The sequence below is a fragment of the Harpia harpyja genome, chromosome 3, assembly GCF_026419915.1.
Source record: "Harpia harpyja isolate bHarHar1 chromosome 3, bHarHar1 primary haplotype, whole genome shotgun sequence".
Taxonomy (NCBI): Eukaryota; Metazoa; Chordata; class Aves; order Accipitriformes; family Accipitridae; genus Harpia; species Harpia harpyja.
The window spans coordinates 68,983,415-69,011,243 of record NC_068942.1 but is presented as its reverse complement, the minus strand read 5'-3'; the positions used below and the strand labels follow the sequence as shown (position 1 = coordinate 69,011,243).

Genomic DNA, 27,829 nt, shown 5'->3' with positions numbered 1-27,829 from the left:
CGCTAAGTCTTCAGTGAAGACTACCCAAGGAGCTTTGTATATGAAGTTGGAGGGGAGCATCCCTTGAAATAGCAGCCATTAAATTGATATATTTGGGGCAATAGTCCAAGTTAATTTCCTCAAGATTGAAGCCCTGGGTTCTGCAATCTTCTGGCAAAGAAAGCATCCACTGTTTACAGATGGACTTTGCTTGCTTAAAGAAAGTAAAATCACATCTTTGACTTTTGTTGGAGTGACTGAAGTAAGCGGCATTTCTGTAACAGTTTCTGAAATGCTGCAGTATAACCAGCTTCAGTTGGCTCTTTGCACCTTGATTAAGACTGCTGAGCACAACCTTGTTTAAGAATGGCACATTTTTATCCAAATATTAGATATTAAAAGAAATCAGTGTTAAAGTGACCTTTTATCTTTTTAGAAGCTGTGGGGGAAGAGTACTACTGATCTTTTTCAAAGTGCATGACTGTAAAGTGATAAAATTGTATATTTTTCATAATGTGGGGAAAGTCTATTTGTGCTGCTTTAGAAATCAGTTTAAAGTTTGATTTCTGTTAAACCTGTGATCTTACAGCCCTGCTATATTTTCTGTATATGATTTACAAAGAACTGGAAAAGTTAGCACCTGCTGTTGTGTATATAGCAAAATTCTTTAGACCTTAGCACGCGTTTTTACCTATTATTGAACCACTCTGGCTTTTTTGGGGAGGGAAAGTAATAGTACAGATTTTTTTGATAATGTGTGTAAAACATTCATTTGAAATATTTTAGTAAAAATGAAGTAAGAGATTGATTGTGATAGTGTATACTTCTAGTTGAATAAAATAAAATACATTCTTTTTAAATAAACTGATGAATAAGATTTGGGAGACCACCCCTGAAATATCTTGCAGTAAGTACCATAGTTATGAATTCTGAACTAATTGAAAAAACTGGAAATCCACTAAATTCAGAATCAATTTTATTTGGGTAGATGTGAACGAAGTAGTCCCATTTATAACCAGGATGTACATCACAGTAGGTTGTTACATTCAGACTTTCACACTTAGAAAATATATATATTATGTACAGGAATTTGCAAATAGGTGTAAACATACAATACTTTAAGATACCAGTACATTCCAAACAAAAATATCAGCAAGGCAAACACCTCAAAAATTATTCCAGTCAGCTAGCATTCAGAATCTCTCTTAAATAAAGTAGCTTTTATGCTTGACATGGTGTTGTTTTAATTATTACTAAAAATGAAGTTTCTTATTATAGATCAAATTTCATGGTATCTGGCTATTTTGATACTCAAAAATAGGCACTGATTTCTAGAAGGAAATTTTTTTCTTACTGATATAATTGAGCCAATATGGCTGGTTTTGCTAGTACGAAGTAATCCAGTGCTGGAGTAACTCAAGACAATTTAAACTTAAGTCAAATGTATAAAGTTAGAATAGATACTGCAAAGCTGATTAAAATCTAGAAGCCTATATAACTCACCATAAACAATGCTGCAAACAGATCAGCTAAATTTTCATTTCACCTCCTCGTTTCTTCATCTAAATTATACAAATTACCCTCCTCTTCATCTTTACAAAGTAGGTTTTGGCTAGCTACTCCTGCCTAGTCAACGGGATATCGTGCAAATTACCTCATGCTATCTCATCCATGTAGCACGTCCAAGTCCTGCTACAGGTGGCATACCAGGTGGTGGAATTGGAGGTGGTACAGGTGGCTGTCCACCTGGGGGAACAGTAGGCGGGGGGTAACTAGCTGGTGGCATTCCCAGCCCTGGAGGTGGATGAGGTGGTACTGCATGAGTTGGAGGCAGTCTTGGAGGTGGGAAGTTAGGGTTGTATGTAGGTGGAGGAGGATATCCAGGAGTAGGAGGTGGAATATTGGGTGGGGGGAATGAAGTAGGGGGTGGAGGTGGAACTGGTGGTGGAGGGTTGGGAGGATAGACATGCGGATGATATGGTAGATGAGTTGGTGGTCCATAAGCCGGTGGTAAAGCTCCGTAAGTTGGTCCTTCTGTTTTCATCATTGACTGAAGACTTTGATAACCCTCCCCTGACATATAAGAATTTGTAGTAGACATCCCTGTAATATAACTGGTGGGGGGTGGGGGCGGGGGACGATGCGGCAGAGGTGGGGGTTGATGTACTGGGGCAGGATGAGCAGGGGGAGGAATCTGGACCTTTGGCATATCTACTGAGTCCACAGTAGTAGATTGCTCTGCTTCTCCCATTGAAACTGCAGTTGTCAAAGGAGGCTTGCGCTCTGGAAAAGAAAATTTAATTTATTTTTTTGAAGGATAGTGGCAATAACAGCTTCTGAATACTTTACATTTTTCTTCCAGTTAACATATCAAAAGAGGACTCAATTCTCTAAGTCTCTGAATGCCATATGGTATCCAGTCAGACCTTCTTATGGCACTAGAAAATAACTAAGCTGCCTAACAAAGCTCCAAGGTTAGCTTTTCCCATTCAAAGAGTTAAATACATCTTTTGTTATTACTATTTTCTTATAATTTAAATATTGTTCTACAATAAGCAGAAATTAGCAGACTGGATGGACAGAATCACAACTAGCAGATTTAAAAAGTCGTGGGACCCAAGATACCAAAAATCTTTTGATCAATGCTTCAATCTTCTTTAGTCCAGGCCTCCTTTCTACCTCTTTTATACTCCAGGAGGTGGATTACTCTCTGCACTTCACCTGCCTCCCATGTTGGGAAATATTATTTGAGAATACAGGCCAAAGTCTCAAGTCTTTAACACTCAGTTCTAAACCTGTTTACCACAAGAAAGAAAAAAGAAAACTGGAGGGTAACTAAGTAAGACAGTGCAATAGATTGCTTGGGACATGAAATCTGATCAGCTTTGTTCCACTGATTAGTTTCAGGGAAGTCAGTACCTGACAGTCTGGGGAAGTTCATAAAAAGGTCAGAATTTTACAGAATTATACTTGGCCATTTCTGGGAAGAACATGCTTTAAGCTGTCTTCTCTTTAAATAAGAATCTTAATTTTTTTGTTGTTTTTTTCCTCTTAACGCAGACATTATGAAGTAAGGAATACCACAATAAGACGACTGACCTAATGGCAACATCTCTGTATGGTCATACAGTCAGTATTAAAATGCCCAACAAAAGAGTTTGAGCCATCTTGACATCCACCTTGCTTGTATATATAAACATCTAAAACTGTTCACTAAGAAAAGCTATTTAGAAGCAGATACAGGGCAGTCATTTCCAGTGACATGCAACAACTAAACTGACAATGCTAAACGGAATTTGAGATAAATCCTCCTTCTAGTACTTCTATTCATTTGATCAATAAACATTCTTAGTTTTCACCTGATTCTTCCTCAGAGCCCCAAAAGACAAGAGCTGGCCTCTAAAGACTGTTCTTAAAATCTTTCAGTGCTTATACAATGATTTGCTTGTATAAAGAAAATCTAAGAGGAAGATTTTTAGATAACAAGGGAAACAAATTCATTACCTGTCTAAATAGGATTTACCTTATCTAAGCAGTTATAATTTTAACAGCAAAATTGTCCCCTAGGACAGCTACATAATTGTATCATGCAAGGTGGGTATGCTGGCTGTGGTACCTATGATTTCAATAACTTCCAGCTCCTAAATTATAGCAGGCAATAATTTCCCCGTTTGCTCATTTTCAGAATCATTCTGGATGCAAGATGTGCATTCAAGATTTAACAACTGAAGGAATAATGAACATGATATTTAGAAGAACCCCTCCCTTCTTAATTAGATTTTAACAAGCGGGAAAAATGGTCCTACTATATTTCAGAGGACTGTTTTTCTCTCTTGTAGTTCCCTGTTAGAAGCTGTCATCTTACAGTTACATTATAGACCATGGTCTATAAAATATTTATGTCATATTTAAGGGTCACTGGAAGGACAGCTAATGCATCAAGGTGCTGGAAGCACATTTTTGCTACAGTACAGTTTATTTTGCAAACATAAGGCATGTGTGCAGTGTTAAAAGTTCTCTGGCAGATGAAAGTCCTCTTTTGCGACACAGCAAAGAAAGTATCCCCCTTATTGTTTAGAAGTTACACACCTGCAGAATTTCTATACTAAAGATGTAACATGGAGGACTTCTACAGGACAGCTGGAAGCTACTCTAGTAATATGTTCTCAAAAGGATGGCAGATGCCATATTATAAGTCCCTTTTTGCCTGCTAGTGACAATTAGTTTTACTCTTCTAGGCCTTTAACAGTCACAGCTTTGTTTTGCCTTTGTCCACCTAGTATAGTCTTGTTTCCATCATAACTTTTTTGCTTCTGTCTGGAAATGCTTTTACTTGCCAAGCTGATTAATTAAGGCTACAACCCCTGCCCCCACACCGTTACCACCATCTGAATGAAAAGCAAGGCAATTAACGGCAAGAGTAAATGTGTTTAAGAAAATAAAAGCTTACCTGGAGGTGGATGTGCAGGAGGTATTGGTGGATGTGAAGTTTCAATTTTAGGAATTTTAGATGGTGGTGGTGGTTCTAAAAAACATTTGGAAGTTCCTAATTGGCTATTGCTCTGCAATATTTTCCAAATTCCAACTCTAGTCTCATGCTAATGATTACCATATCATATACAAAAGTACAGTGGAAATCCTATATACTAGGTATGTTTAATAAAGAAAACTAAAATCAAGACCTTTGTATAAATAAAGTGGCATCAAGTATCACATACAAGTCTTCCAAAGGAACACATGCCTACAAGTTCAAGCTGTGAAGCATTTCTTAAGCTAGACTACATATTGATACAAAATGCCCTTTACTGGCAGCCGTGCCAACAACTAATTACAAATGTCACTGATTACCAACAGACGACTTATTAGTGCAGCTATTTAATGACATGGTACCTTCAGTCACTTCAAGGTCCCACAGCTTGCTGAAGAACTACTCTAAATGATACATGGAGTTATAAATTGAGAGTCGAGTAGTTTAGCAAGACTTCTACTGTACAGACTGTATCAAGGGACTCTTGGGGCACAGTTATACTCCATTTTTTCAAGTTTTGCAGCTAGGAACATTTTAAAAATAGTTACAGTATATATTTAAAGACACATTATTAGGATCAAAATAGTTTAGAACTGCCAAGCCTGTAAGCAAACAAACTAAGCACATGTCAGCAAATGAATTATTCTGGTTAAAATAGTAAAATGAAAGCAATAGAATATTAACATGAATAGAATATTAACATTTACCTGATGTCTTTGTTTCTTCTTTTGGAGATACAGCCTGTTTAAAAAAAAAAAAAAAAAGCCATTGCAAAATACAAAGCATTTTAAAATGGTAACAACCGAGCAAAATAGAAACAACTTACAGCCTGCTGAAGAGCTTTTGTACAGATCTGACTAAACCAGAACCAGTTTCCAACTCGGAACCAGTTTCCTCCTCCCTCCCGTAAAAGGAAGCAGGACAAACCCTTTATTTGTTCCTATATTTTTATTAAGAGGTTAATAATGTCCAGTCTCTTTAGACAGATGCAACACAAACACTGAACAAAGTCAAATCACATTGGGAAAGCCCAGCTTAACTGGCAGAATGAAAAGACTGAAAAAATAGCAGCTATTTTAGATACAGCATTTCCTGCTGTTCTCACTGTTGAGTATTACATCTCGTTTAATTTATTTATCATCCACTGCACATACGTCATGGTCTGGTACACTGCTCACTGAGCTGAAAGCAAGAGACTTGGCCTCTGTTCCCGATTCTGCTTTGACCTGTCATTCAACCTTTGCCAAAATCACTTCAGGCCTTTATGCTTTATTTACCAGGACAGGAGGGCAGTGAAAGTGTTGCTCAGTGCAAAACATTTCAGAAGCCTTCAGATGGAAAGCATTGTATAAAAGCCAAATGTTACGCCAGAAGAAAAATTTATGCACGCTGAGCAAAACCCCCAAAACCTCACATCATCCTTCCAATCGCAAGTTTTTGGTTGGGGTTTTGGTTTTGCCGTTTTGTTGTGGTGTTTTAAAGAATCACAGACAAGGGAGTAAGAAAAATCTTTCCAGCTTACTTAGTCCAACTAAGATGGCTAGCTGATGGTCTTTGAAAAAAGCAGAAAACCTAACTGAAATTTTAAATACAATAAGCTTAGTTACAAATGTATTTAAAATTAATGATAAAAGTCAGAGGGGTACAGTACATAGCTTTTGAATGAAAGGGGTTTTTTAAGGGACTATTTACCTCTAGTGGCTTTACCTTCACAAACTGTTGCTCAGTTCCCATCACTTTAATTTCCACAGCAAGAATGGACATATATTTCACTCCAACTTGAACAATGGATTTTCCTTAATTCTGATGAGTATTCTCAAGATTTTTGCTTGACTTGGCCAAGGCCTGCCTGAGGCTACCTCATTCTTATACTGCTTTGATAGTCATTTCAATGCATCTCCAGTCACCTTCTGGCTGCCTTCCTGCTTTTTAAGGACAATCTTTATTTTATCTTCCCATTCCAAACATACATACTTTTCTTGGTGACTCTCACAGACTCATCTGCTGCCTTCATTTTAATTGGGTGGTCCTTTCTCGATTTTCTAGCGCTAAATTCGTTGTCTGTAAAACTGCATGCAAACATCAGATCTCCCTGCACTTTCAAATAGAAGCAAGTCTCCACTATGTATTGCAACATTTCCAAAAAATCACTCATTCTGCGAAGTCAGTTGATCACTTCAAGTGGCAAGCAATTAAATTATTGCACATTTGTTAACATGGAGCAATGTTCAGAAAATAATGTCACTGAGGTACAACATTAGAATGGAACAAGCAGACAGAAAACCAAACATCAGTTTAAGCTGTATTTATGCTGAAGGAAAAAAAAAAATATCAAGAAGCAACAAAATCAAAGCCTATAAAGTTTAAATCACTTCTCTAATAATGGCAGCTGCTAAAATAGAGATGAGCTTTCTTTTGGTCCTTCTACTGCACTGTAGTTTGTATTGCTCCAGCCATGACATCCAAGGGTCAACATTATTTATTAGCATGCTGATTGTTATTTAGTACTTTCATAATAAGCTCAATCCATACCACAACAGAACTGTTCTTTTAGTGCTGTTTCTATGTGCATTAAAATTGTTCCCACTAACAATTTCTAGTTTAATCAAACTAAATATATTATTTACATCTAATGATTCACCAGTATATTTTTAGTGAAGTCAACTGAATGTTCAAGTGCTCTTCACCACCAGAGATGTAGAGGATCTGCAGATGCTTTAGACATCTGGTATGGGTCTGTAAGTCATGGGCCAATGCCTCAGCTGCTTGAAAGTATCTTGGCTCAGTAGAAGGTAATGGAGTTATAAGAGTTCATGTAAATGGAAAATCTGGCCTCCAGGAACAAAGTGTATTTACATTCTGTACAAACCAAAGAACAAGTCATGCAAAGCCCTATTTATAGAATGGGGCAAACATTTTAAGTAAGGTTTATGGTACATCTAACTGAAGAACATTTTAGAAGCACCAAGTAAATCTTTCAATCACTACACATCTTGTTCTCATAGACTGCTTTCTGGAGAAAGAAAGATTTCAGATCATTTGCTTTTCTCAAATTCATGCTGTTTGTGCTGTTCTCCTACAAAAACCCTACTGAGTCACGCTTTGCTGTTTATTTTTTCTGGATGCCTACAGGGCACCAGGACTTACCTTTTTATCTGTACTATTCACTTCCTTAATTATTAGGTGATGAACCTCAAACTTAATTTCAAGAAAAGGCAAGTTGCTCTGAGGGCTTGACCAGAGGCATTTGTTAAAGAACAACAGATACTATTCATGCAAAAGGCATCACTTTTTTCCATGAGGTAGCTCATTAACACATGGGATGAGGTGAAATCAGTAGTACTGTAGAGGTAGAGCCTTCACATGAATGAACAAGCATTCATAACAACTTACAGTCAGATGGACACACGCAGAAAAATCCAAAGTCATTATTTACAGTTTCTGATATGCCAAACTGTCCCAGGCATTTTTGCTGAAGAAAAATGAGAAAAGAGTTCCCTGCCCTACAGATCTGACAACCCAAGCAGAATTTGTGCTGATGGCAGAAAAAGTATGAAAAGAAATATGCATTACCTATAAAGAGCTCTCCCAACTTTCAAGCTAATTAACACATTTTATCAGCTTTCTATGCTGAGTAACTCTAAAGTTCAGTGCAAGAACTACATATTTCAGTGCAGATTTTTTTCCTCTAGTAGTAGGCTATATTTTGCAATTACAAGACCAATGTTTTACAGAGTTAATTTTTTCTCTTTTTTGGGAGGCTGCTATTATGAAGATGCTGCACTCTTCCAATTCCATTTCATTCTATCATTTGTTGCTTTTTCCTGGCTTTTTGGTTTTGGTTGGTTTTTTTTTTCCTCTTGATGTCTGTCTCTAGTTTGGGCATGCATTAATTACAAATTAGAGCAAAAGCTGTAAAAGCTGTACAAAATTTACTTCCTAAATGGACTTGTTGCAAAGATTTTACTTCTGAAGGCACTCTTCTTACTAAGTACATGCAAGAAGATTTGGGTAACACTTTAACGCTTTTTTTTTTTTTTGATAACTTGCAAGTGAGAAAAAAACCACAAAAAGTGTAAATTAAAGTCTGAAAGCTTCATTTGAACTTGATGACTGTGGAAAAGCACTCAGAGTACTTGTGATATTATCCAACTGCCAGTGTACCTTCTTATTGTCAATGATGAGGTGATAATACAAAGTGAGACTTTAATGTATGATGCATTTATGGGCTTCCACTGTTATTTGATCATTTTGAAAGACTTTTTCTAAGAATTTTGACATACTTTTAGAAGTCACCATTCTTTTACATTTGTAATCAAAGACCAGAGAGTCAAATAATGTCTTCATCATCACTGTGCACATCTCTACATTCATGTATGGCACAAGAGGCCTTCCCTAAAACAAGCCTGCTTAATAGCAAAAACAAAATTTGATAGCACAGAACCACAAACAATTAGAACCCTAATAGCTCATGCTGACTTGAAAGTCTCTCCACTGGTTTTGCCTCAAGTGCAGTAAGAATGTGGTATGCCAAAACTGGAAAGGCTGTTCTACACTAACATACCTGCCATATAACCAATGTAAGTCTACCATACAAAATTAATTACTAGGCTCATGCTTAAAGCTAACCGCAGTCTGCTGCACACTGCAGCCTTTAAATCAAATGGACATCAGATCAGCTTGAAAATAAAACGCAAGTTAAAGTTCAAAGTTAAACTTACTGCTGGTCTTTTAATCTGTCTAGGAGGACTTGACTGGGGAGAGGGCTTTTTAGATTGCTGTGCTTGTGTTTGCTGCTGCTGCTGCTGCTGTTGTTGTGCTGACTGTTGTGACTCTTTTTGCTGCTGAGTCTGTGATTGCTCTGAACTCTGGGACTGCTGCGATTGCTGTACTGTAGGTGCCTGGGGTGTAGGTTGAAGAGATGGTGGCTGCTGCAACTGGTGAGGAGTATGATGAGGCATTTGCTGTTTTCCCTGTGAGTATAGATCCAGGATCTGATGACAGATGTCTTAAAAAAAAAAAAAAAAAAAATCCAAAATATTATACCCCCATTAACATGCAAGTGTATATTTAATACACAATTATCAACTAAGCTTTTTACTGGACATCAACTTCAGAAGAATTCATTGCAAATATTACTTGACTTTTTTAAAACAGACTATTTTTCAATTTATACTTGCATTTCTGAGTTTCTTCTGCCTATGCTGAACAATATATAAATGTATAGGGATCTAGACAGGCTGGATCGATGCGCTGAGGCCAACTGTATGAGGTTCAGCAAGGCTAAATGTTAGGTCCTGTGCCTGGGTCACAACAACCCCATGGAACGCTACAGGCTTGGGGAAGAGTGGCTGGAAAGCTGTCCAGCAGAAAAGGACCTGGGGGTACTGGTTGACAGCTGGCTGAATGTGAGCCGGCAGTATGCCCGGGTGGCCAAGAAGGCCAACGACATCCTGGCCTGCATCAGAAATAGTGTGGCCAGCAGGAGCAGGGAGGTGATCATTCCCCTGTACTTGGCACTGGCGAGGCCACATCTTGAGTACTGTGTTCAGTTTTGGGCCTCTCACTACAAGAAAGACATTGAGGTGCTGGAGCATGTCCAAAGAGCAATGAAGCTGGTGAAGGGTCTAGCGCACAAGGCTTATAAGGAGCGGCTGAGGGAACTGGGGTTGTTCAGCCTGGAGAAAAGGAGACTGAGGGGAGACCTTGTCGCTCTCTACAACTACCTGAAAGGAGGTTGTAGCGAGGTGGGTGTTGGTCTCTTCTATCAAGTAACAAGCCATAGGATGAGAGGAAATGGCCTCAGGTTGTGCCAGGAGAGATTTAGATTGGATATTAGGAAAAATTTCTTCACCGAAAGGGTTGTCAAGTGTTGGAACAGGCTGCCAAGGAAAGTGGTTGAGTCACCATCCCTGGAGGTATTTAAAAGACTTGTAGATGTGGTGCTTAGGGACATGGTTTAGTGGTGGACTTGGCACTGTTAAGGTTAACAGTTGGACTTGATGATCTTAAAGATCTTTTCCAACTCAAAAGATTCTATGATTCTATAGCACTCCTTCCAGAAGAAGAACAAAGTGTCTTGGTATTAATATACTATATGTCATTATTGTGTGCTTGGAGAGCCAGGTAACCGTGTAACAACAGGACAGTAATACAATCTTTCACCCACCTTCTCACTGTATGTTAAAACATACATGTCTAGTTAGGCCAGTCAAAAAAGTTTCAGGAAACTAAGGACTAGTACTAAATTATTTTTCCAACACGTTAGGAGCTAAAGGTCTGTAAGAAAATGTGTAGGACCAACTGATAACCAGGTGCAAGAGCAGCACTCAAGGAAAAGAAAACCCTTCTAGAAAAGCTAAATGAGTTTTTTCCATGAACATTCACTAATGCAGTAGCAGAAACTGGAGAGAGATTCTCATTCTACAACTCTCTTTGACAAGGATTCAGCAGAGGATCTATCAGAAACTGAAGGGACTCTGAAAAAAACTGTAATACAAACAGAACAGGTACCATTTAAGAAATCATCAGAACTGTAGGGTATTCACCTAAAAGTTCTAAGAGCAACAAAGGCTAAACCACCTGAACAGCAACACATACTGTTTCACTTAAAAACTCCATAGAACCCAATGCCAGATTGTGACAAGCATCGATTTTTAAAGAAGGTTTCTAAAGCAATTTACGGAACTAGAAGTATGCTTAGCCTGACGTTTGTACCAGGTAAGTCAGTAAAAATTTTAGTGAAGACAAATTAGTGGCCACATAACCACAATTTACTTAACAAGAGTCAAGAAAGGTCCTGCTTTATTTTATTAACTTCCTGGGGTTCTCTCCCTCAAGAGGGCAAGCAACAGGTAAATATGAGCAATATATACACACAAAAGGAATAGTACTAAGATATCTGTATTGATGAAAAAGATCCATAATTCATCCCCTACCAGAATTCACACACACACCAGAATTCATCCCCACAATCTGTTCCTCAGTCGTGGTACACCATAAAAAAACCCTAACAACCTAGCATAATTTGGTTAAAGAGGTCAATCATCAATGAGAAAACTACTGGAAACCAGGCTCCATTAGTTCCAGTGTTTGTAGAGCTGCTTATTTAAAATGGGGAGGAGGGAATCATTAAAAAAATAGAAAACGCACACCATGACAACTTAGCAGCTAATTATCCGTCTTATAAACTAAACAAGTCATAAAGCAAATACTGACTAGAAGACTAATCATGATAACTAAATAAGCTTCCAGACTAAGCCAGTCTAATAAGTTTAATTTAAAACCCAGTTAAGGCATAGCACATATGATCGAAGTTACATACTCTACACATGATTATTTTTACTAAGACCTAAATAGAAAGCAATTTGCATTTACTTATGACCTAGGTCACACAGTTAAAGGACACACTCCTCTCTGTTTATGGCAAATGTTTCATACCTTCCAGTACATCAACAGGAACATCTTGGACAAATTGCTCCCACCATCGTCTGTACATTGGTTTTGACGTCCATTCCTGTATTTCAAACTTACACAAACGGCCTGCTAAGTACATAACTGCAACAGCTATGATCTCAGGTTCCCACTGTAGTGACAGTGTAGTGCAGAGACTGGAATATAAAAAAAAAACAAAACACAACCCTGAAGACAATTCTGATTGTCAAAGTACAACACTTCAATGCACGACAGCTATAATTAACAGGGTAAAAAATCCCACCACACTTTAATTAAAATTGTCTGAGATGTTAAGAGCCTTGTTAAGCAAAAGAGTTTACAAAACTAAACTGTTTCTGCACTATTGCTATCATGAAACAAGGTAATTTTACACAGATAATACAGAGGGCATATGCCTACAGAAGCAATACACCACATAGGAACATCAAGTTTGGAGTTTAAAAATAGAAAACCTAACACTATAAGGGTGTGGAGGAAGAGGGAAAAGACAGCATTATATTCCAGGTTTGAGCAGCTACATCCCACTGTAGTTCCACCTGTAGGGTTAACTAAATACAGCATTCATGTTTGCTGCTACACGAGTGTGCTGTCACTGCATTACACTGGTTAGGGAATGATGCCCACATCTGCATTTTAAGAGTGTCCAAAGGTTTTTCAATAAAATGTAAACAAGTACTAAATAAACCCAACCCCCCCCCAGAACAGCCAACATGAACTTGTAAAGCAACTTGTCAAGCACGACGCAAGTTTGAGGTCAAGCTGCAAAAACTGTAAAAGGTTCTCTTGAATAGCCTTTGTTAAAGCTAATGCTAAAATAACTGATATTATTGGTATTATTGACATTGACTAAGTTCCTGTCATAATCAGTTACTGTTTCCTGATATTAATTTTAAATGACAAAATTTGTTTTTCCCTTTTTTCTTTCTTTTTCCTCCATAGATTCTGTAACATAGGATCTGCTTAAAGAATTTTAGATCCAGCTCACCAGTTAAGTTTCCGCAAATTCACTGATGAATTCATTATTATGTCTTTAAATGTATCAAAATATTACCCTAGGCAGTGGTTTAAATCCATTTTCTCTCCAGTGGGCTACACGTAACTGAAGGCCAGTGGGATACTTAAACACTGGCAGAATCAGGTCAGCAGTAAACAGTAAAAGACACAAGAGCTAGCTCTTAAAACACTGATTTCTTATTATTACTTTCATGACATTTACTTGGGAGGTGTACTGCAGCTGTGTAAGCACAGAACCCCCTATTCTAAAGGCCTGTAGTGCAAAGTACAGAATTATTTTCCCAGGATCCTAGAAAACAAGTACAATTCTAATATGGTGCCTATTAAGTAAGCACAAGACAGCCTCTCAAAACCAGAGATAAGTATTATTTGAAACAAGCACTCCAACTTCATACTAATGTTTTCCTGAAGTGCATTTTTTTCTAATTATTAAATTTCTTCAATTATTAAACACCATCTAATTCCAAGTACAGTCCAAAGTTTGATGGATAAATAACATAAGTTTTCCCTTACAAACTTAACAGTGACAGTCAAGCCACATTTTTGTTCCACCTGTCGAATCATCACCTGCAAGACTGGCAGCAGCTGAAGTAAACATCTTGCTAAGCAACCTTTTGCTCAAATTAATTTGGAGAGTTTAGGTGCTATCTACAGAATTTGGACCCACACGGGGCTACTTCAAATAAGGCACATTAATAAAAATGCACCTCTTTTTTAATGGTGTTCTACTGCTGTAGGTATGACTGAAAGCAATGTATTTAGCATTTCTGAATAGTCAGGCCACTTACACGTTTTCTTAAGGGTTTGCTATGGAAATTAAAAATTAAATTTAACCGTCCTTGGTGAATTAACTTGCCTAGCTCTGTAGAATCCTCCTTATCAAGACTAAAGTGTATCGAGTCGTTTTGGTTTTTTTCCAATACATGAAAAGTGCTTCTACACACACTCCTATTAATTGATGCGATCCTTGTATTGCAAATCCATTATTCAAGAAACTGTAAAGCTAGCGCTAAAACCTGTATTCGTCACTGAATTTAATGGCTAGTTTACTATTACCAAAACATCTCTTTAAAAAAACGAAAAAACCATTGACGAACATGATGGAATTGTGAAGTTAACTTCCTTTCTCAGAATGTGCCACATATATCTCAGATTGGGCAAGAAGCCAGCTTCTATCCCAGAGATCTATAATTTGGTTTGGCCCTTTCAAACAGCAGCTTTTTTTTAAATGCAGCACTAAATCATTACCACAAAATTGCAAAGGTCTTAATGGTCTCCTTCTATACTCATCCTAGATTCCCTGCTCAATGGAACTATCATGGCAATGATGCAAAGAAAAACTGAAAGAAAGAAAACATATAACAAGCAGAAAACAAACATTTGTCAAAGAAATATCTAATCCCAGAATAAAGTAAGCAACAGTAACTATTTCACTTTCAAAAGGTTTTCTAGAAGTATCTTACCTGTCATTGACAAACGTCCATGCCATTTGAACCAGTTTTTGAATTTTATTTTTGTCTCCTGAAAAACAATCAGGAAAGTTGTAAGAAATAAAATTAGGAAGGACAAACAGTTTGAAATAGAATATTCTTGCACTGTTAATGTAAATCAATTTCTGAAAATCAATAACAGGCATTACTTGCTCACCCTGTAATGTTTTACCTTTGAGTTGTTTGGCATATTTGAGAAGAAATTGGTATGGATGTTCCACTTGCAAATCAAACTTTATTGTTTGTAGTAAGATTCTTTCAAGAACCATCACTTCTTCCTAGAGAATGTTACAAGGTAACCACAATATTATTCCTTCTTTTACTTACAAATATTTTATGCTGGTATAAAGCATGACTGCATAGCATCTCCAGGCAAACATCTTTGCTTCTGCTTGATTAGGGTTTGTTTCCAAGGAGAAGAGAAATCTCTCCAACTTAAAACATTATTTGAAACCCAGATACTTTTTCTTCACTTTTATTTGTCAGGAGAGGGGATGTGGTGTTTAAAATTCCTTCTGCTCCATGGAGGAAAGAACTGAACCAGACACAGCACGAAAGTACCATACATACAAAATCACAACAAAAAGGTAAGATCTCACCACATTTCTCTCCCAAGTTTCAGATCCTTCTGCTATTTATAATACGCAAATTTTGAGAGAACCATAGTTTTGCTAAGTCAAATACTCTAAACAGGAAGTTTCTCAATACTTTTGAGATGTAGTTCTATTACTTGACTTAAAATTTGCTATTAATTGCTTCCTAAAACAACATTAAGACTGTCAAATATGATTTATGTCTTGATGACATTCCCAGCTTTGACTGGAATTACTTGAATTTACTTTAATTTCCAAAATAACACCAGAATTTACATGAAATCAAATGTAAACTTTTAATGCAAATGATTATCCCAGTAGGCTCCCATAGCTACTTGTATTAGAAAGAATTATTTTCTTAGTTACCTATCACATTACCCAAAAGAGCCATAAATGCATGCTGAACATATAATTTTATTTAGAACAACTGAAAATCAGCTAGTGCTCTAATGAATGTATGCCACTTCGCTGGAGTACAATAAGATGAAATCAATTTCAACATGAGTATTTTTACCTTTGGGTCATCTCCAAACTGTCCAAACTGTACATCATTTAGCAAGCTACGAGCTGTTTTAATTATATCTTTACATTTCTTAGGTGTTTCTTCAACTTTTCCTGCCAGGAAGAGACAGCAGGCTCCTGTCACCTAAAAAAGAAAGTGCTTTCAAAAAGTTGTCTGCATGTAGATGTGCAATACAGTATAGCACTGTAAAAGCACTGTCAGTTTCCATTAACAGTTCTGCAGAAGTTTCCCAGGAAAGACTTAATGAGCATATTAATTTCTGATTTTATTATAGTGTTAATTTAAGCTTTTACTTTCTCAAAGGAAAAACACAAAATTTGGAGGACTGTCTATTTTATACAACTTTACTTCAAGGTCAGAAACCCAAAGAATTTGTCCTGGTTCAGCATAGTCTGTCAAGCAGTTTTAAGATGGTATTACACTGCTTTTTTTCTTTTAGCCAATACAGGAGCACCAGAACTATAGCTGTTACACTTTCTAAAGAACGGTATCAGCAAGACATAACTGCAATGTCAATATAAATATGCTTCTAAGCATAAATAGAAATGTGTAAACAAGCAAGAACAGTGTATTTTAAACTGTAATGATCAAAAGATAAATGCTGATTTTTCATCATTCAGAGTGGTGGCCAGCAATAGTACCCAAGTGACTTATCACCATTTCAAATAGTCCATGCCTAGTGCAATCACTGTATTAGGTCATCAATACTGTAAATACTTACATATCTTGGGAATTGTTTAAAGGAATGAAACATATAAAACCGATGGAAATAAATTATTCCAGTTGCTAGAGTATCATAATGTCTGTGGTGCAGAATAAGGACTTTCAAACAGGGCACAAACCAAATTTAAAACCAAACATGCACAAAGGAAAAGATACATTCTGCTGTCTCAAGTACCTCAAGTAACTGTCTGTTCAATGACCAGTTAGAAAAAACGGCAAGTAAAACAGGAGCTTCAGAAAAAAAAGCCACAAAACACCTCAAGACTGTGTAAATACTATGATTCAGCCCAGATGAAGTTGATATCTAAAGCATTTATTGGAAGCGTGTGAAGTTCCAATCATGTTTATAGCAGGATCCACACAATGTCATCCTCGTGTTAAACCATACCTGCTTCAGAGAAGGTCAAAACCAGCAGTAGGTATTTTGAAGGAACAGAACAATTATCACTTCACGTTAAAGTGTTGGTGTGGAGGAAAGTTACTAACTATTCACACCTACAAATACAAATAAAATCTGAACATCCTCCCTACTCTTCTCTTAAGGAGAAGAGTAAAATTTTATCTTCAACAGGTTTTATTAAACAAAGAACTGAGAAGATTAAAAGAAGCATAGGAATATAGGAAGCAAAAAGTTTAAGTGGCAGTCTATGAGAGAGTGGGACAGTGAGCAGAACTTACTAATATATACAGAGTTGTAAATCCCAACCTGAACTAAAAAAAAACCCCAAGACTGGGGAGGCAGAGGTTAGAAGCCTCAAAATAGGTAGACAAATGAATGCAAAATGCAAAATTTGAGAAGTTACGTAGATTCATGTAGTAAGAGACTGACTTCCCTAACTACCAAAAGTTATCCTTAATTGGCAAGTCTGTATCACCTTCTCTATTGCTAGAACGGTTCCGTTGAAACCTTGTTTATCGAATGAATGGATAAAAACTGTGTAGGAACACAGTACATCAAAAGGCAAGTAAACTCAAAAAGATTTTTGATTAATGATTAAGAAACATTTGAACAGCTAACTAAACACATGACATTTCTTGTACATTTTATTCTGAAAACTCCCATTCATAAAGACATTTCATACCAACATGAGTTTAAAGGATACAGCCCTAAACGTGTCCCCACATCGAATATGAATCTGGCCCCCTCCCTGCGGTATCGTGCCTCAGTGGCTGGATCAAGCCCTTCTAGCTGTGACGGTGTATGTGCCAAATCTTTCTTATCCCAGTACCAACATGGCTTTGTATGGTCCAGGTTTGCCAAGTTTACAGAAGGGCTGGAATTTTCTTTATTCTCCTTCATTTATTAAAACAGAATTGTTCTTGCTTTTTAAGTTTTCAAAAATGAAGTCTTCAGGTAGTCGCTTCAGAACCTTTAAGAAAAGACAAAACGATTTCTTTAAAAATGGAGGGGACTTCCCCCTCCCCGCTCAAAGATGAGTAAAGATGAACAGTGTTTAGTCTTACCCGTTGGAAGGGACTTTTTCTATGCTCAAAGACAAGTAATGTTTACCTTGCCCTTAATCCTCCCCATATACTGCAAAATCAATTCAAACAAATAGACACAGGTTATCTTTGCTATTATCTGTTTAATAAAGAAACTTCAAGAATGCATTATCAACAATATCTGCTACTTCTTAGTAGAACAACTTTCACCTACTTTGTCCACAAAATAGGGAAAAGCAATTCAGTGATGGTAGCAGCAAGATTTGAAAAGTTGGGGGGGGATCAACTCGCTGTTCATAACTAGGGAACACATTCATTAGGTCAGTCTGAATGGCACTTTAAATACTTGGTCTCCTGAAAATATCCCTGGTTGGTAAGATAGCAGCGACCACTTGGCAAAAAGCTTTGTAAAGTGGTCTGTACTTGAAGAAAAAAAGGTAACAATGGTAGCATTCTTTCACATACCAAGACCAAGACAATTGATGTGAGTCTGTAAAGTAAGGTGGTATCTAACGTTGTCGGAAAAACAAGGCAGTTGATTACACTCAAAGAGTGTGCTACTCTCCTGTGTTTACCAGCACCTCAGGTAGGTATATTTACATCACAAAGCTCTGCAGGCAACTTTCTGGTGTTTTGAGTTATGACTGATGTTCAGCCATGCCTCAATGTAAAGAATGAAGACTATCTTGCTGCCTTTATTTCTTTCAGGCACAAAACTACTCTCACTGTAATTCCATAAGCTACAGATAATACGCACAAATTACTGCAGTCACCTGCAAAGGTTCGCATAACAAATAGTGATTAAAATATGATGCAATATATTTGCTCTAAGCAAAAGTCAGAGCAAGACCCAAACTTAAAACTCTTAAAATTAAGCTGTTAGTTTTCCAGATGTTTCCCTTCTGAAAACGGAAGAAAGATCACATCAACTGCCAGAAAAACGATGTCTGCAATCAGCATCTCACTCAAATTCAAAAAGTTTCTCTTTTTCAGAATAAAGGAAACCGTCCTTGCTCCACGTTGTTTTTGGAAGAACCTTCACAACTAATGGTACCGATCACAGACCAATCCAAACTCTGCCACAAATACGTGAATGGCTACTTAAAACTATCTCCAGACCCAACAAAAGAGCGCCGTGCCACGACCACACACTCGCATCACATTTACCAAGAATGCGCTATTTTTTACAACTGTTACTGTTCTTCTTCTTTACAAGTTATTTTGCTTTCTAACGCTCTGAACGGTTTAAAACCCTCTTAACACCAAAATCGCCCGAAGCGACGAGACCCGCTTCTCCGAGCAACGAAAGCATTTCTGATTACAAAATCAGGAATAAAAATCACCGACGCGACAACATCCTCAACGAACCACCTCAAGCATCCCAATCCAAACCGTAGCGGCCGAAAAAGAAAAATAAAAAGTTTTTCTTCTGCCTTTTTACGCCCCCCATTAACACAGAGAAGACTTCAGGAGCTCAATCCCGGCTCTTTTACATCCTACTTCAGACGAGCCATCCGACCGAGAGCCCAGCTCCGTCCCCTGCAGCCCCCAAACCGGCGAGGGGGTGTGTGCAGCTCCTCCCAGACCCGGCCGGCCGGCCGGCCGGCCCGCCCGCCCGCCGCAGACGCGGCGGCCGGTGCCCGGGGAGGCGCTCGCTCCCCGCCCCGGCCTCCCCGCTCCCTTCCCCTTTTCCCCAGGCCCCGGCTCTGGCCGGCGGGCGGCCCGGGAGGGCGGGCGGCCCCGGCCGCCGGCGCCCCGCGGCCCCGGGCAGGCGCGACGCACTCACAGGCCACGCGTGGGAGAGGAAAGCCCAGCGGAGCGCGGAAGCCTCTAACGACAGCGCAGCCTCCGCGCCCTGCGCGCCGCCATCTTGGGAACCAGGCCAGGCCGCTCGTGCGTCATCACGTCGGCGTCACGAGGGCATAGTGCGCGAGTACGAGGCCCCTGCTGCCTAAGGGCCAATGAGAAGCGGCAACACCCTCGCCCCGCCCCGGCCAACCCCGGCCCCTTCAGCGGCGGCTAAACGCGAGAAGCAGGCGGGCGACGTGCTCCCGTAGTCTTGGAGCAGGCCAGTCAGAAAGCCGGAGAGAGAAGATTGCAAGTCGCGAAAGCCAATAGAAATCTGAAGGCGTGGGTTAAGTCTCAGCCAATGGGGGAGCTGCCTGCCCTTTTTAAGGGAAGAAGGGGTGGTTGCTAGGGATTGGCCGCCGTGGGTCTTGGAGGGGGCGGGGCTTTCCGGCCGGACGCGCCTCGGCCAATGGTGGTCGGCGGTGCGAGGGAGGAGGTGGGGCCGGCGGGCGGGGCCGGGCCGGGAGTGCGGGGCTGGGGCGAGCTCGGCCGCCGCCTCCCCCCCCACCCGCGGGCAGCGGCGTCCGGCGCGAGGGGCTCGGGCTCCGGCTCTGCGCCGCTCCCAGCAGGCGAGGCAGGAGCTGCCGCCGCGCGGGAGGTAAGGCGGGGCCTCGCCGCGGCCCCCTCCCCTGCCTGGGCCGGTCGCCCCTTGGCGAGACACCCCCCGCCCCGCCGGGGCCCGGGCCCGGGTCCTTCCCCTCAGCCCTCCCGGCGGCCTCGCTCTGCCGCGGCCGGCCCCGCCGCCGTTTCCCTTCCCGCGGGAGGCGCCACTCTTTCCGGACGCCCCCTCCCCCACCGCCCCGGGGCACGCTCCGCGGGCCCGGGCCTCGCCGCCCCCCCCGCCCCCCGCAGCCGCGCCGGCCCCGGCCTCATCCCTCCCCCGGCGGCCGTTACCCCACGCGCGGGGCGCCCACGCGCCACGCCCCTCCGCGTGCGGGGCTGCGCCCGCCCCGCGCCGCCCCTTCCCCCCCCCCCGCGCCCCGGGGAGCTGCAGCCCCCGTCCCGCTGGCGGGGGGAGCGGGGGGCCGGCGCTCCGGCTCCCCACTCGCCGTGGCGTTGCTCTCTCCCGCCGCCTCGCCGAGGGCGGCCGGCGTGCACTGCGCGGCCCACGGCCGGCTCGCTCTCCTGCTCCGCCGTGGGTGGGTCGGTCTCGTTTCAACCCGGGTTTAAAGTGAGCGAGGCGGTGACATTCGCGTCTTCCCGCTCCTTTCCCTTGTCCCCCCCCCCCCCCCCCCCGAGAGGCTGATCAGAAACCAGAGTAAAACAAACGGCTTAAAACTGCTTTCATCGCGATGTGATTCCTTTTTTTTTGTGTGTGTGTGTGTGACACGTTTTGAATACTCCCTACTCCTACTTCTTCAGCTTTGCAGAGCTTCCCGTACCTCCAGGGGTCTGGCTTGGGAGCCTTTCTGCTGGTGTGTGGCTCCTCAGAGTCCTCCTCTGGCAGGAAGAGAGTGCTCTGGTTTCTTTCCTTTTCTCAGCCAGTCTTCAACCCGCTTAAGTAAAGGGATTAAACCTATTTAGAGGAAAAAAGGTGGGTTTTAAAGTTCGAATAAATCTTTGACTCTTAAGCCAGCCGCCATTTAAACTGTTTACATATGAGGACGCTACTCCTGAAACAGCCTCGGTGTTTGAGCCTCCCCCTGTTACTACAGCAGCTGCTGAGACGGAACTTGTCGTGAACCCTTCCTCATCTTCCTTCTTAGCCAGCAACACTTGCTTAGAGTTGCTTAAGCTGAGGCTGTGCTTTGCATTTGTCTTTAATTTTTAGCAACTTCCTAAATTTTGAACTAAAGTGGCATTTGGGTTTTTACCCAAAGGCAATGCTTAGCTGTCAGGACAAGCTTGGTTCTTCCTTTTGGAAGTTGACCCTCACAGCTTAGTTCAAGGCTGCTCTTCTCCCAAGCTTGGTATCTGCTCTTTTGGATGGACTTGTCCTTGGAACCTAAGCTTGCTCATGAGATAAAGTTGAAAGCAAATTGCCTTTGTCCCTTCCAAGAGCATGTAAGGTAAGCACCTGTCTCTTCAGCTGACAGCTTTGTTCTGTGAAAATTGCTAGTAGTATTAGCTTAATGTCTCACAAGTGTTTTCTGCTTTTGGTTGGTGTAAGCTTGTAACTATAAAGTGAAACATAGTATTTTGTAGGTGAGTAAACAGCTATAGCATTCTGCATGTCCGGTATGTGGTTCCTGGTATAAAATAGTAAGCCAGTGTACAAGTCGTTGGAGGGAATGGCATGATGGCCGCAAACGCGGGGGTGTTTCCCGATATTTTTGCTCAGTTAAGTAATTTAATATGGTAGAGATTCAAGCATGCCAGCTTGTGCTTTAATAGAGCTTTCAGTTATGTTTAGCAAGCTGGATTGAAGTATATGTTGAAGTAGAGTTGAAAATACATCCTTGGCATGGTGTGCCTAGAAATAGATTTAGGGTGTTGGGGGAAGAAATGCTGCAAACCCTGAAATCATTTGTAATCTGTATGTTACTGTTCCCAGTTAGAGATGGCCTGATTACTATACATAATTTAAAAAGAAGCCATATTATGCCTGTCTGCATGGAAAAGTGTACATCCTGATGATATTTTTATTGTAATAAATATAATGAACTTAGACACGTCTACTGTATCTAAGGTATTACATACTTTATCATAGTGGTACTGATTATACAGTTAAACTGATGTATTGGATAGTTTTCAGCAAATGAGTGTTCTAGTGCTTGCTCTTTGAATGAAAGAGGCAGTTTAAGGGTATTGGAGATCTCGGGGGATCTGTATCTTTACTACCAGACTGTTGTAGTGTTCAGTGCTTGCTAAAGGATGCATCACAATGCCCATGGCTTAAGCATCAAGTGTTTTGGGAGGCCTGGGCTGTTCTGTTAGGTCTGTCCATGCTGATGACTGAAGTCAGTGACTTGCTCATTCTCAATTAGGAGTTATATTTTTATAAAGTGAGGTTAATATTTTCTAAATGAAGAACATATTTAGAAACATGCAAATAAAAACAGTACGTTAGGTTTTTTAATTAATTCTGCTCAAAAGGAATTGGGAACAAAAAGTCTGTGGGAGTCTTCAGTAGGAGCTAAACTCAAGCAAAGAAATGAAATGACAAAAGTAGGTTGGCAAAGTGGTAGAGTTTAACAGTCTGTTTATGGCTTCTTTTTTGCAAAGAGTAAATATTTTTTCTTTTCTGGTCAAATAGTTGTCTGAGGAGCTCGTTCAAAAGAGAGGCAAGGGGGTTATTAATCATTAAGAAAGAGCTTGAGTTGTTTCCTGTGGGATAGTTAGTAAGCTATCTTCCCCAGAAGATCAGCGAGGTGTTTATAGTAAGAAGCACTCCTTCTGCCTAAGAAAGCTTTAATGGAAGGTGGACAGACATAAGGACAATCCTATAGTTATTAATGTAACAGTTCAGACTTAGCAAGCTGATAAAAGTGATAGTAATTATGAAATACATACTTTTCTTTTGGATGTTGTCTTGGATGTAGCCATTTTTCTTTGCCCTTTAGCATTTTCTGTTACCTTCAAATTAATAATTTCTTACCAGAAGTTTTTATTTAACTTATGAGGCAGTCCTGTATTTAGTATCTAACTAGGCTCAACTGCAGGGCAGGGGGGGGAGGAAAATGTCAAACTGACAGTACTTACTTTTTTATTTTTTTAGTAGATTAGGAGTATCTTGAGCATCCCAATTCAGAATATTGTCAAGATGTGTTCTATTTGATTGTAATTATAAGACTAAATGTCTTTTGGAATTTGCTTCCCAACAATTAGCTAAATTTGTTGGAGTTAGTGTTTTTTGTAAGTGCATGAAATAAACATTTAGCTGATTTTAGTAACTTCTTTTGATATTATTTTGCAGAGTGGCTTCTTCCCAGTGTCACAGTAATATTTATATACTATCATTCTTTCCTTAACCTGAAACCAAAATGGGATTAATAAAGTTTGTTTTCTGCAGGGTAGGTGCATGCAGTGTATGCAGCAGTGGTTCAATCTTCCCTCTTTTCCAGATGCTTTAGACTGGTGCTAATGTTGGCAAACCTGTGATGGTACAGATTTTTATAGCAAACAGCGGATTATTAATTGAGTTCTGGCCATCCTTTGCCAGCTAACGTTAGCAACACTTCAGCTTCCGAGGCCTCGTTTTAGATGTTTAATAATGTTTTAACCAAGACTACTAAGTGTAAAATATGAGAAAGGACCTCTCAAATCTAAATAAAGTACACTAGGAGTTCTTCATTGTACTGTAAAAAATGCCCCATTAGTGTTGTCTGGCTTTAGTCTTTTGTATTTGGAGCTAGACTTTGAAAAGGCTTGTGCTTGTAGTAATTAAAAGGCAGGTTCAGTGCCCAAGAGTGTTTTAACATTGCTTTGCATTCTTGCTCTTGCCCTTCCTCTGCTGTAACCTTCTTTGCTCCCTTTTTCTGTTTTTAGTTACTCTGCCCTACATTGGCTCTTGCCTGCATCTCTTCCACCAAATGACTATTCCAGTTGCTCCATCTATCCCTGTCTGTTCTTTACCATTTCCCATACTGTTCAGCAAGTCTGATAATGCTTTTTTCTTTTTCTTCTTTGAAGTAAGGAAGAATTAGCACCAAAGTCTTGTGTTTCAATTCTGGGATCTGTTACCAGGCTAGAGCAGCAGACCTGTCAGCTGCAGGGAGGATTCCACCTGTTTTTCTAGTCTGGGCTGAAGCATGCTGAGATGTGAATGACTGTGCTTGAGATCAGTTTTATCTGCAGTGAGTACATGTGAACAGGTGTTTACATGCTCTGAAGCTGGCCATGTCTAAGTAATACATAAGGCAGACATAAAGCAAAAGGCATGTTTCTGAGACTGTAGCTGCTAATATCCTATGAAGAATCAAAACAGAATACAAATTCTAATTTGAGAGATTTCTTTTACTTTTCAGAAGGATTTTTTTGAGCCCAAAGTTAAAGGCTGTTATGTTATATATTAGGAGATGACAGATTAGTATCTACTTCCTGTTTTATTACTGGGTATCTTCCCAATATCTTGTGGAATTGGCTGACCTGTCCTGGAAGTGCCTGAACAGCAGTGTTTGAACCACCATGGTTTTAAGCCAGGGTGTTAATGTAGGCCAAAATTGTCTTTGTGGCTGAGGATGCACTGTAAACTGTATCAGTTCTAATCAGTTGCTTTTCAGTTGTTTCTGTTAAGTGTGATCAACCTGCACTGAAAGGAGGGAGTCCATCTGTGGTGCTCATGTGTTAGCAGTCTGATTGTAGCCTTTTACATGTGGATCAATTTCCAGGTTTTGCTTTTTATATATATTTGCATATATTTTAGGATGTGATATAGAGTGATGGAATTATGCAACTTAATAAAGCTAAGTCTCTTACATTACAAATACTGCCTGTATTTCTTAGCAAGTAGTTAAGAGAAATAGCAGAATCTTCCTTTGTCTTTAATGCTTTATAGTACTAGCACCCAAAGTTTTCACATGGTATTGTTTTAGTGGAGTGGGAAGAGGACGTAATGTGTGGGTTTCCACTTCCATGGAACCTGCGTTGATGGTCCAGTACCTCCCATATGCTGGGTCTTGCTCAGTGTGCCCATACTGATGATAATTTAAGGGAATATGAGTGACTTTGCAGTGAGGGGATGGCAGCAACCAAGCATGAGGTGCAGGCTCTTTCCTGCCCCTGCCAGGCCGTCTAGGGGGTTGGATTAATTGTCTTTGTGGCCACTCTTGGAGCCATTTCATCATCTTTACTTGATGACAAAGTTTATAGATATAGCCACATAATAACTTCATACTTGATGACAAAGTTTATAGATATAGCCACATAATAACTTCAAGTACTGAGAGAAGGAGCTTTTGGGTTTAAGAACTTTTGTATTGAGATATTTCTGACAAGGACTACTGAAAGATCTAGTTTTGCAGATTTGCTTCTAGGTAGTTCAAGTGAACAGTGTCTTAGTGTCTGCAATTATATAATTTGCGAATATGTATGTATACTCTGTCCTATTGTCCAAGTCATCAGTGAAGATGGTAAACAGTGTTGGTTCCAGTATTAATCCTTGGGGTACACCACTGTGACTGGCCTCCAGCTGGACTTTGTGCCATTCATCACAACCTCTTGAACCCCGCAGTGCAGCCAGTTTTCAGTCCACCTCACTGTCTACTTATTTAGTTGGTACTTCATCAGCTTGTCTATGAGGATGTGATGGTAGTGTCAAAAACCTTACCAAAGTGGAGGTGAACAGCATCCACTGCTCTCCCATCAAGGTTACAAGGTTGGTCAGGCATGACTTCCCTTTCGTAAATCCGTGCTGACTGTTCCCCATCACGTTGCCCTTCCTATGTTTGGGAATGGCTTCCAAGTTTACTTGCTTCAACAGCTTCCCTCCACTCAGCACTGCTGAGGCCACACCTGGAGTACTGCATCCAGTTGTGGGCTCCCCAGTACCAGAGAGATGGAGCTATTGGAGAGAGTCTAGAGGAAGGTGACTAAGATGATTAAGGGACTTTCTTCATATGAAGAAAGGCTGAGAGAACTGGGACTGTTCAGCCTAGAGAAAAGAAAGAAGGCTCAGCAGGATCTCCTCAGTATGTATAAATACCTGAAGGGAGGGTGCAAAGATGGCAGAGCCAAGTTCTTCTCAGTGGTGCCCAGTGACAGGACAAGAAGCAATGGGCACAAACTGAAACAGAGGAGATTCCCTTTGAACATCAGGAAACACTATTTTACTGTGAAGGTGACTGACCACTGTCTGGTGACTGAGTCTCCATACTTTGAGATAGTCAAAAGCAGTCTGGACATGGTCCTGGGCAGCTGGCTCTAGGTGGCCCTGCTTGAGCAGGGGGGTTGGACAAGTCAACCTCCAGTGGTCCCTTCCAATGTGAGATTCTGTGAGATTTTTTTTTGAAGTTTGTCTAGATGTTTCTTTTCCTGATCCTCTTTCACTGCGGATAAATCTTCCTTACACCAGGTCTCAGGGTCTGGGATTCCTGAAGGCAGGTCTTATCAGTGAAGAAGGCATAGAGTACCAAAGTCTTTTTTCTGTGTCTTTGTCACCATGTCCCCTGCCCCATTCAGCAGCAGGCTCACACCTAGCCTAGTCTTACCTTCCTTTAGCTCCTGAGACACCTGTAGAAGCCATTCTTACTGTCTTCTTGTACTCGTGTCCCTTGCCAGATTAAACTCCAAGTGGGCTTTGGCTTTCCTAACCCCATCCCTGCATGCTCAAACAGTGTCTTGCTTCCTCCTGAGTCACCTGGCCCTGCTTCCACCTCTTCTGTTTCTTTGTTTGGGTTTTGTCAGGAGCATCTTGTTCATTCATGCAGGCATCCTGCTACCTTTGCTTAACATCCTGCACACAGGGATGGACCATTCCTGAGCTTGGAGGAAGTGATGATTAAAAAAATCACTTCTTTACAGATCTTAAAAATGATGGAGTAGTAGCACAATAGCTTTCTTTCCATCCTTCAGTTTTCAATTGCATGCTCTTAGAAGAGGTGAATGTAGTAGGCCACTAGAGCATATTTTGTGAAACCAAGAACAGATGCCCAAGTTACCAAATACTGAGTTATCCTCTTGTATCAAATCTCTGGTTCTGGGAAGCTATATAAGATTTGTTGGAGCAGTTGATGCTACTTTTTTAATATAAATACAACAGACTATGATTTATCATTTTGAAACCTTTCATCTAAAGGTAATAGTGTTCTGTTTAAGCATATGGATGATTTTTGTTACGTTTTTAATACTTGTGTAGGCAGTGTTTTGGTGTTTGTCAAAATGGTTCTGTTTTACTGCTTTGATAGACACTATACCTTATTCTGTTTTTAAAATTGGTTTTCCACACTTTCACTGGGATGTAGTGAATTGTTATCAATATCCTCTTCCATTGACTATTGATGGAATAGAATAGAGGTTGATATCAAAGTTCACAAAGTTGGGCTTCTTAATTCTTCAAAACCAGCGATAAAACGTTCAGATCTTCCAGTCTTTGCTGATGCTCTGCACCTATTTACAGGTTAATAAATTAAGTTCTACCAATTGAACCCTTGATACAAAAGCATTTCTTTAATGCATCTGCATAGGTTTTTTGTTGAACAAAGAAGATCAGGTTCAAGACCATCTAAGGAACCTGAAGGTGCACAAGTCCATGGGACCTGATGAGGTGCATCTGTGGGACCTGAGGGAACTGGCGGATGAAGTGGCTAACCCACTGTTCCATCATATTTGAGAAGTTGTGGCAGTCCAAGGGAGT

The 27,829-nt window shown here is 40.4% G+C and overlaps 2 protein-coding genes across 5 annotated transcripts in view; one reads left to right on the top strand and one right to left on the bottom strand.

Annotated features, from left to right (window-relative positions):
* Positions 1–938: 938 nt before the first annotated feature.
* CCNK (cyclin K) lies at positions 939–19,703 on the bottom strand. 3 transcript variants are annotated; one of them, XM_052783122.1, is made up of 12 exons: positions 19,535–19,668; positions 17,770–17,839; positions 17,409–17,675; positions 16,304–16,385; positions 15,574–15,705; positions 14,639–14,744; positions 14,440–14,497; positions 11,948–12,117; positions 9,229–9,515; positions 5,215–5,248; positions 4,430–4,504; positions 939–2,262 (listed from the first exon to the last, which is right to left on the bottom strand). In XM_052783122.1, the coding sequence occupies exons 3-12, from the start codon at positions 17,603–17,605 to the stop codon at positions 1,640–1,642; spliced, it is 1,764 nt and encodes a 587-aa protein (XP_052639082.1). In that variant the 5' UTR covers positions 17,606–17,675; positions 17,770–17,839; positions 19,535–19,668; the 3' UTR covers positions 939–1,639. The 3 variants fall into 3 exon arrangements, with proteins under 3 accessions (XP_052639082.1, XP_052639081.1, XP_052639084.1); XM_052783121.1 differs by lacking the exon at positions 17,770–17,839 and having other exon boundaries at positions 19,535–19,703; XM_052783124.1 differs by lacking the exons at positions 16,304–16,385; positions 17,770–17,839; positions 19,535–19,668 and having other exon boundaries at positions 17,388–17,540.
* Positions 19,704–20,039: 336 nt separating this feature from the next.
* SETD3 (SET domain containing 3, actin histidine methyltransferase) overlaps positions 20,040–27,829 on the top strand; it is a 64,567-nt gene continuing 56,777 nt past the window's right edge. Inside the window, exon 1 of one of the 2 annotated variants that reach the window (XM_052783120.1) lies at positions 20,040–20,194. Coding sequence is in view for 1 of the 2 variants with exons in the window: in XM_052783118.1 (XP_052639078.1) it covers positions 21,523–21,605 (83 nt within the window). In the remaining variant the exon portion in view is untranslated. Of the gene's footprint in view, positions 20,195–21,449; positions 21,606–27,829 lie in introns of those variants that run through there. The other variant, XM_052783118.1, reaches the window with a different exon arrangement.

What these genes read in the sequence shown, in the direction of transcription:
- CCNK (XM_052783121.1), bottom strand. Translation starts at nt 17,605, where the DNA reads ATGAAGGAGAATAAAGAAAATTCCAGCCCTTCTGTAAACTTGGCAAAC. An exon ending in TCCTGTTGATGTACTGGAAG is followed by an intron (nt 9,516 to 11,947) that starts GTATGAAACATT and finishes TTTTTTTTTAAG; the next exon opens with ACATCTGTCATCAGATCCTG. An exon ending in AGAAGAAACAAAGACATCAG is followed by an intron (nt 4,505 to 5,214) that starts GTAAATGTTAAT and finishes AATGTTTTTTAG; the next exon opens with AACCACCACCACCATCTAAA.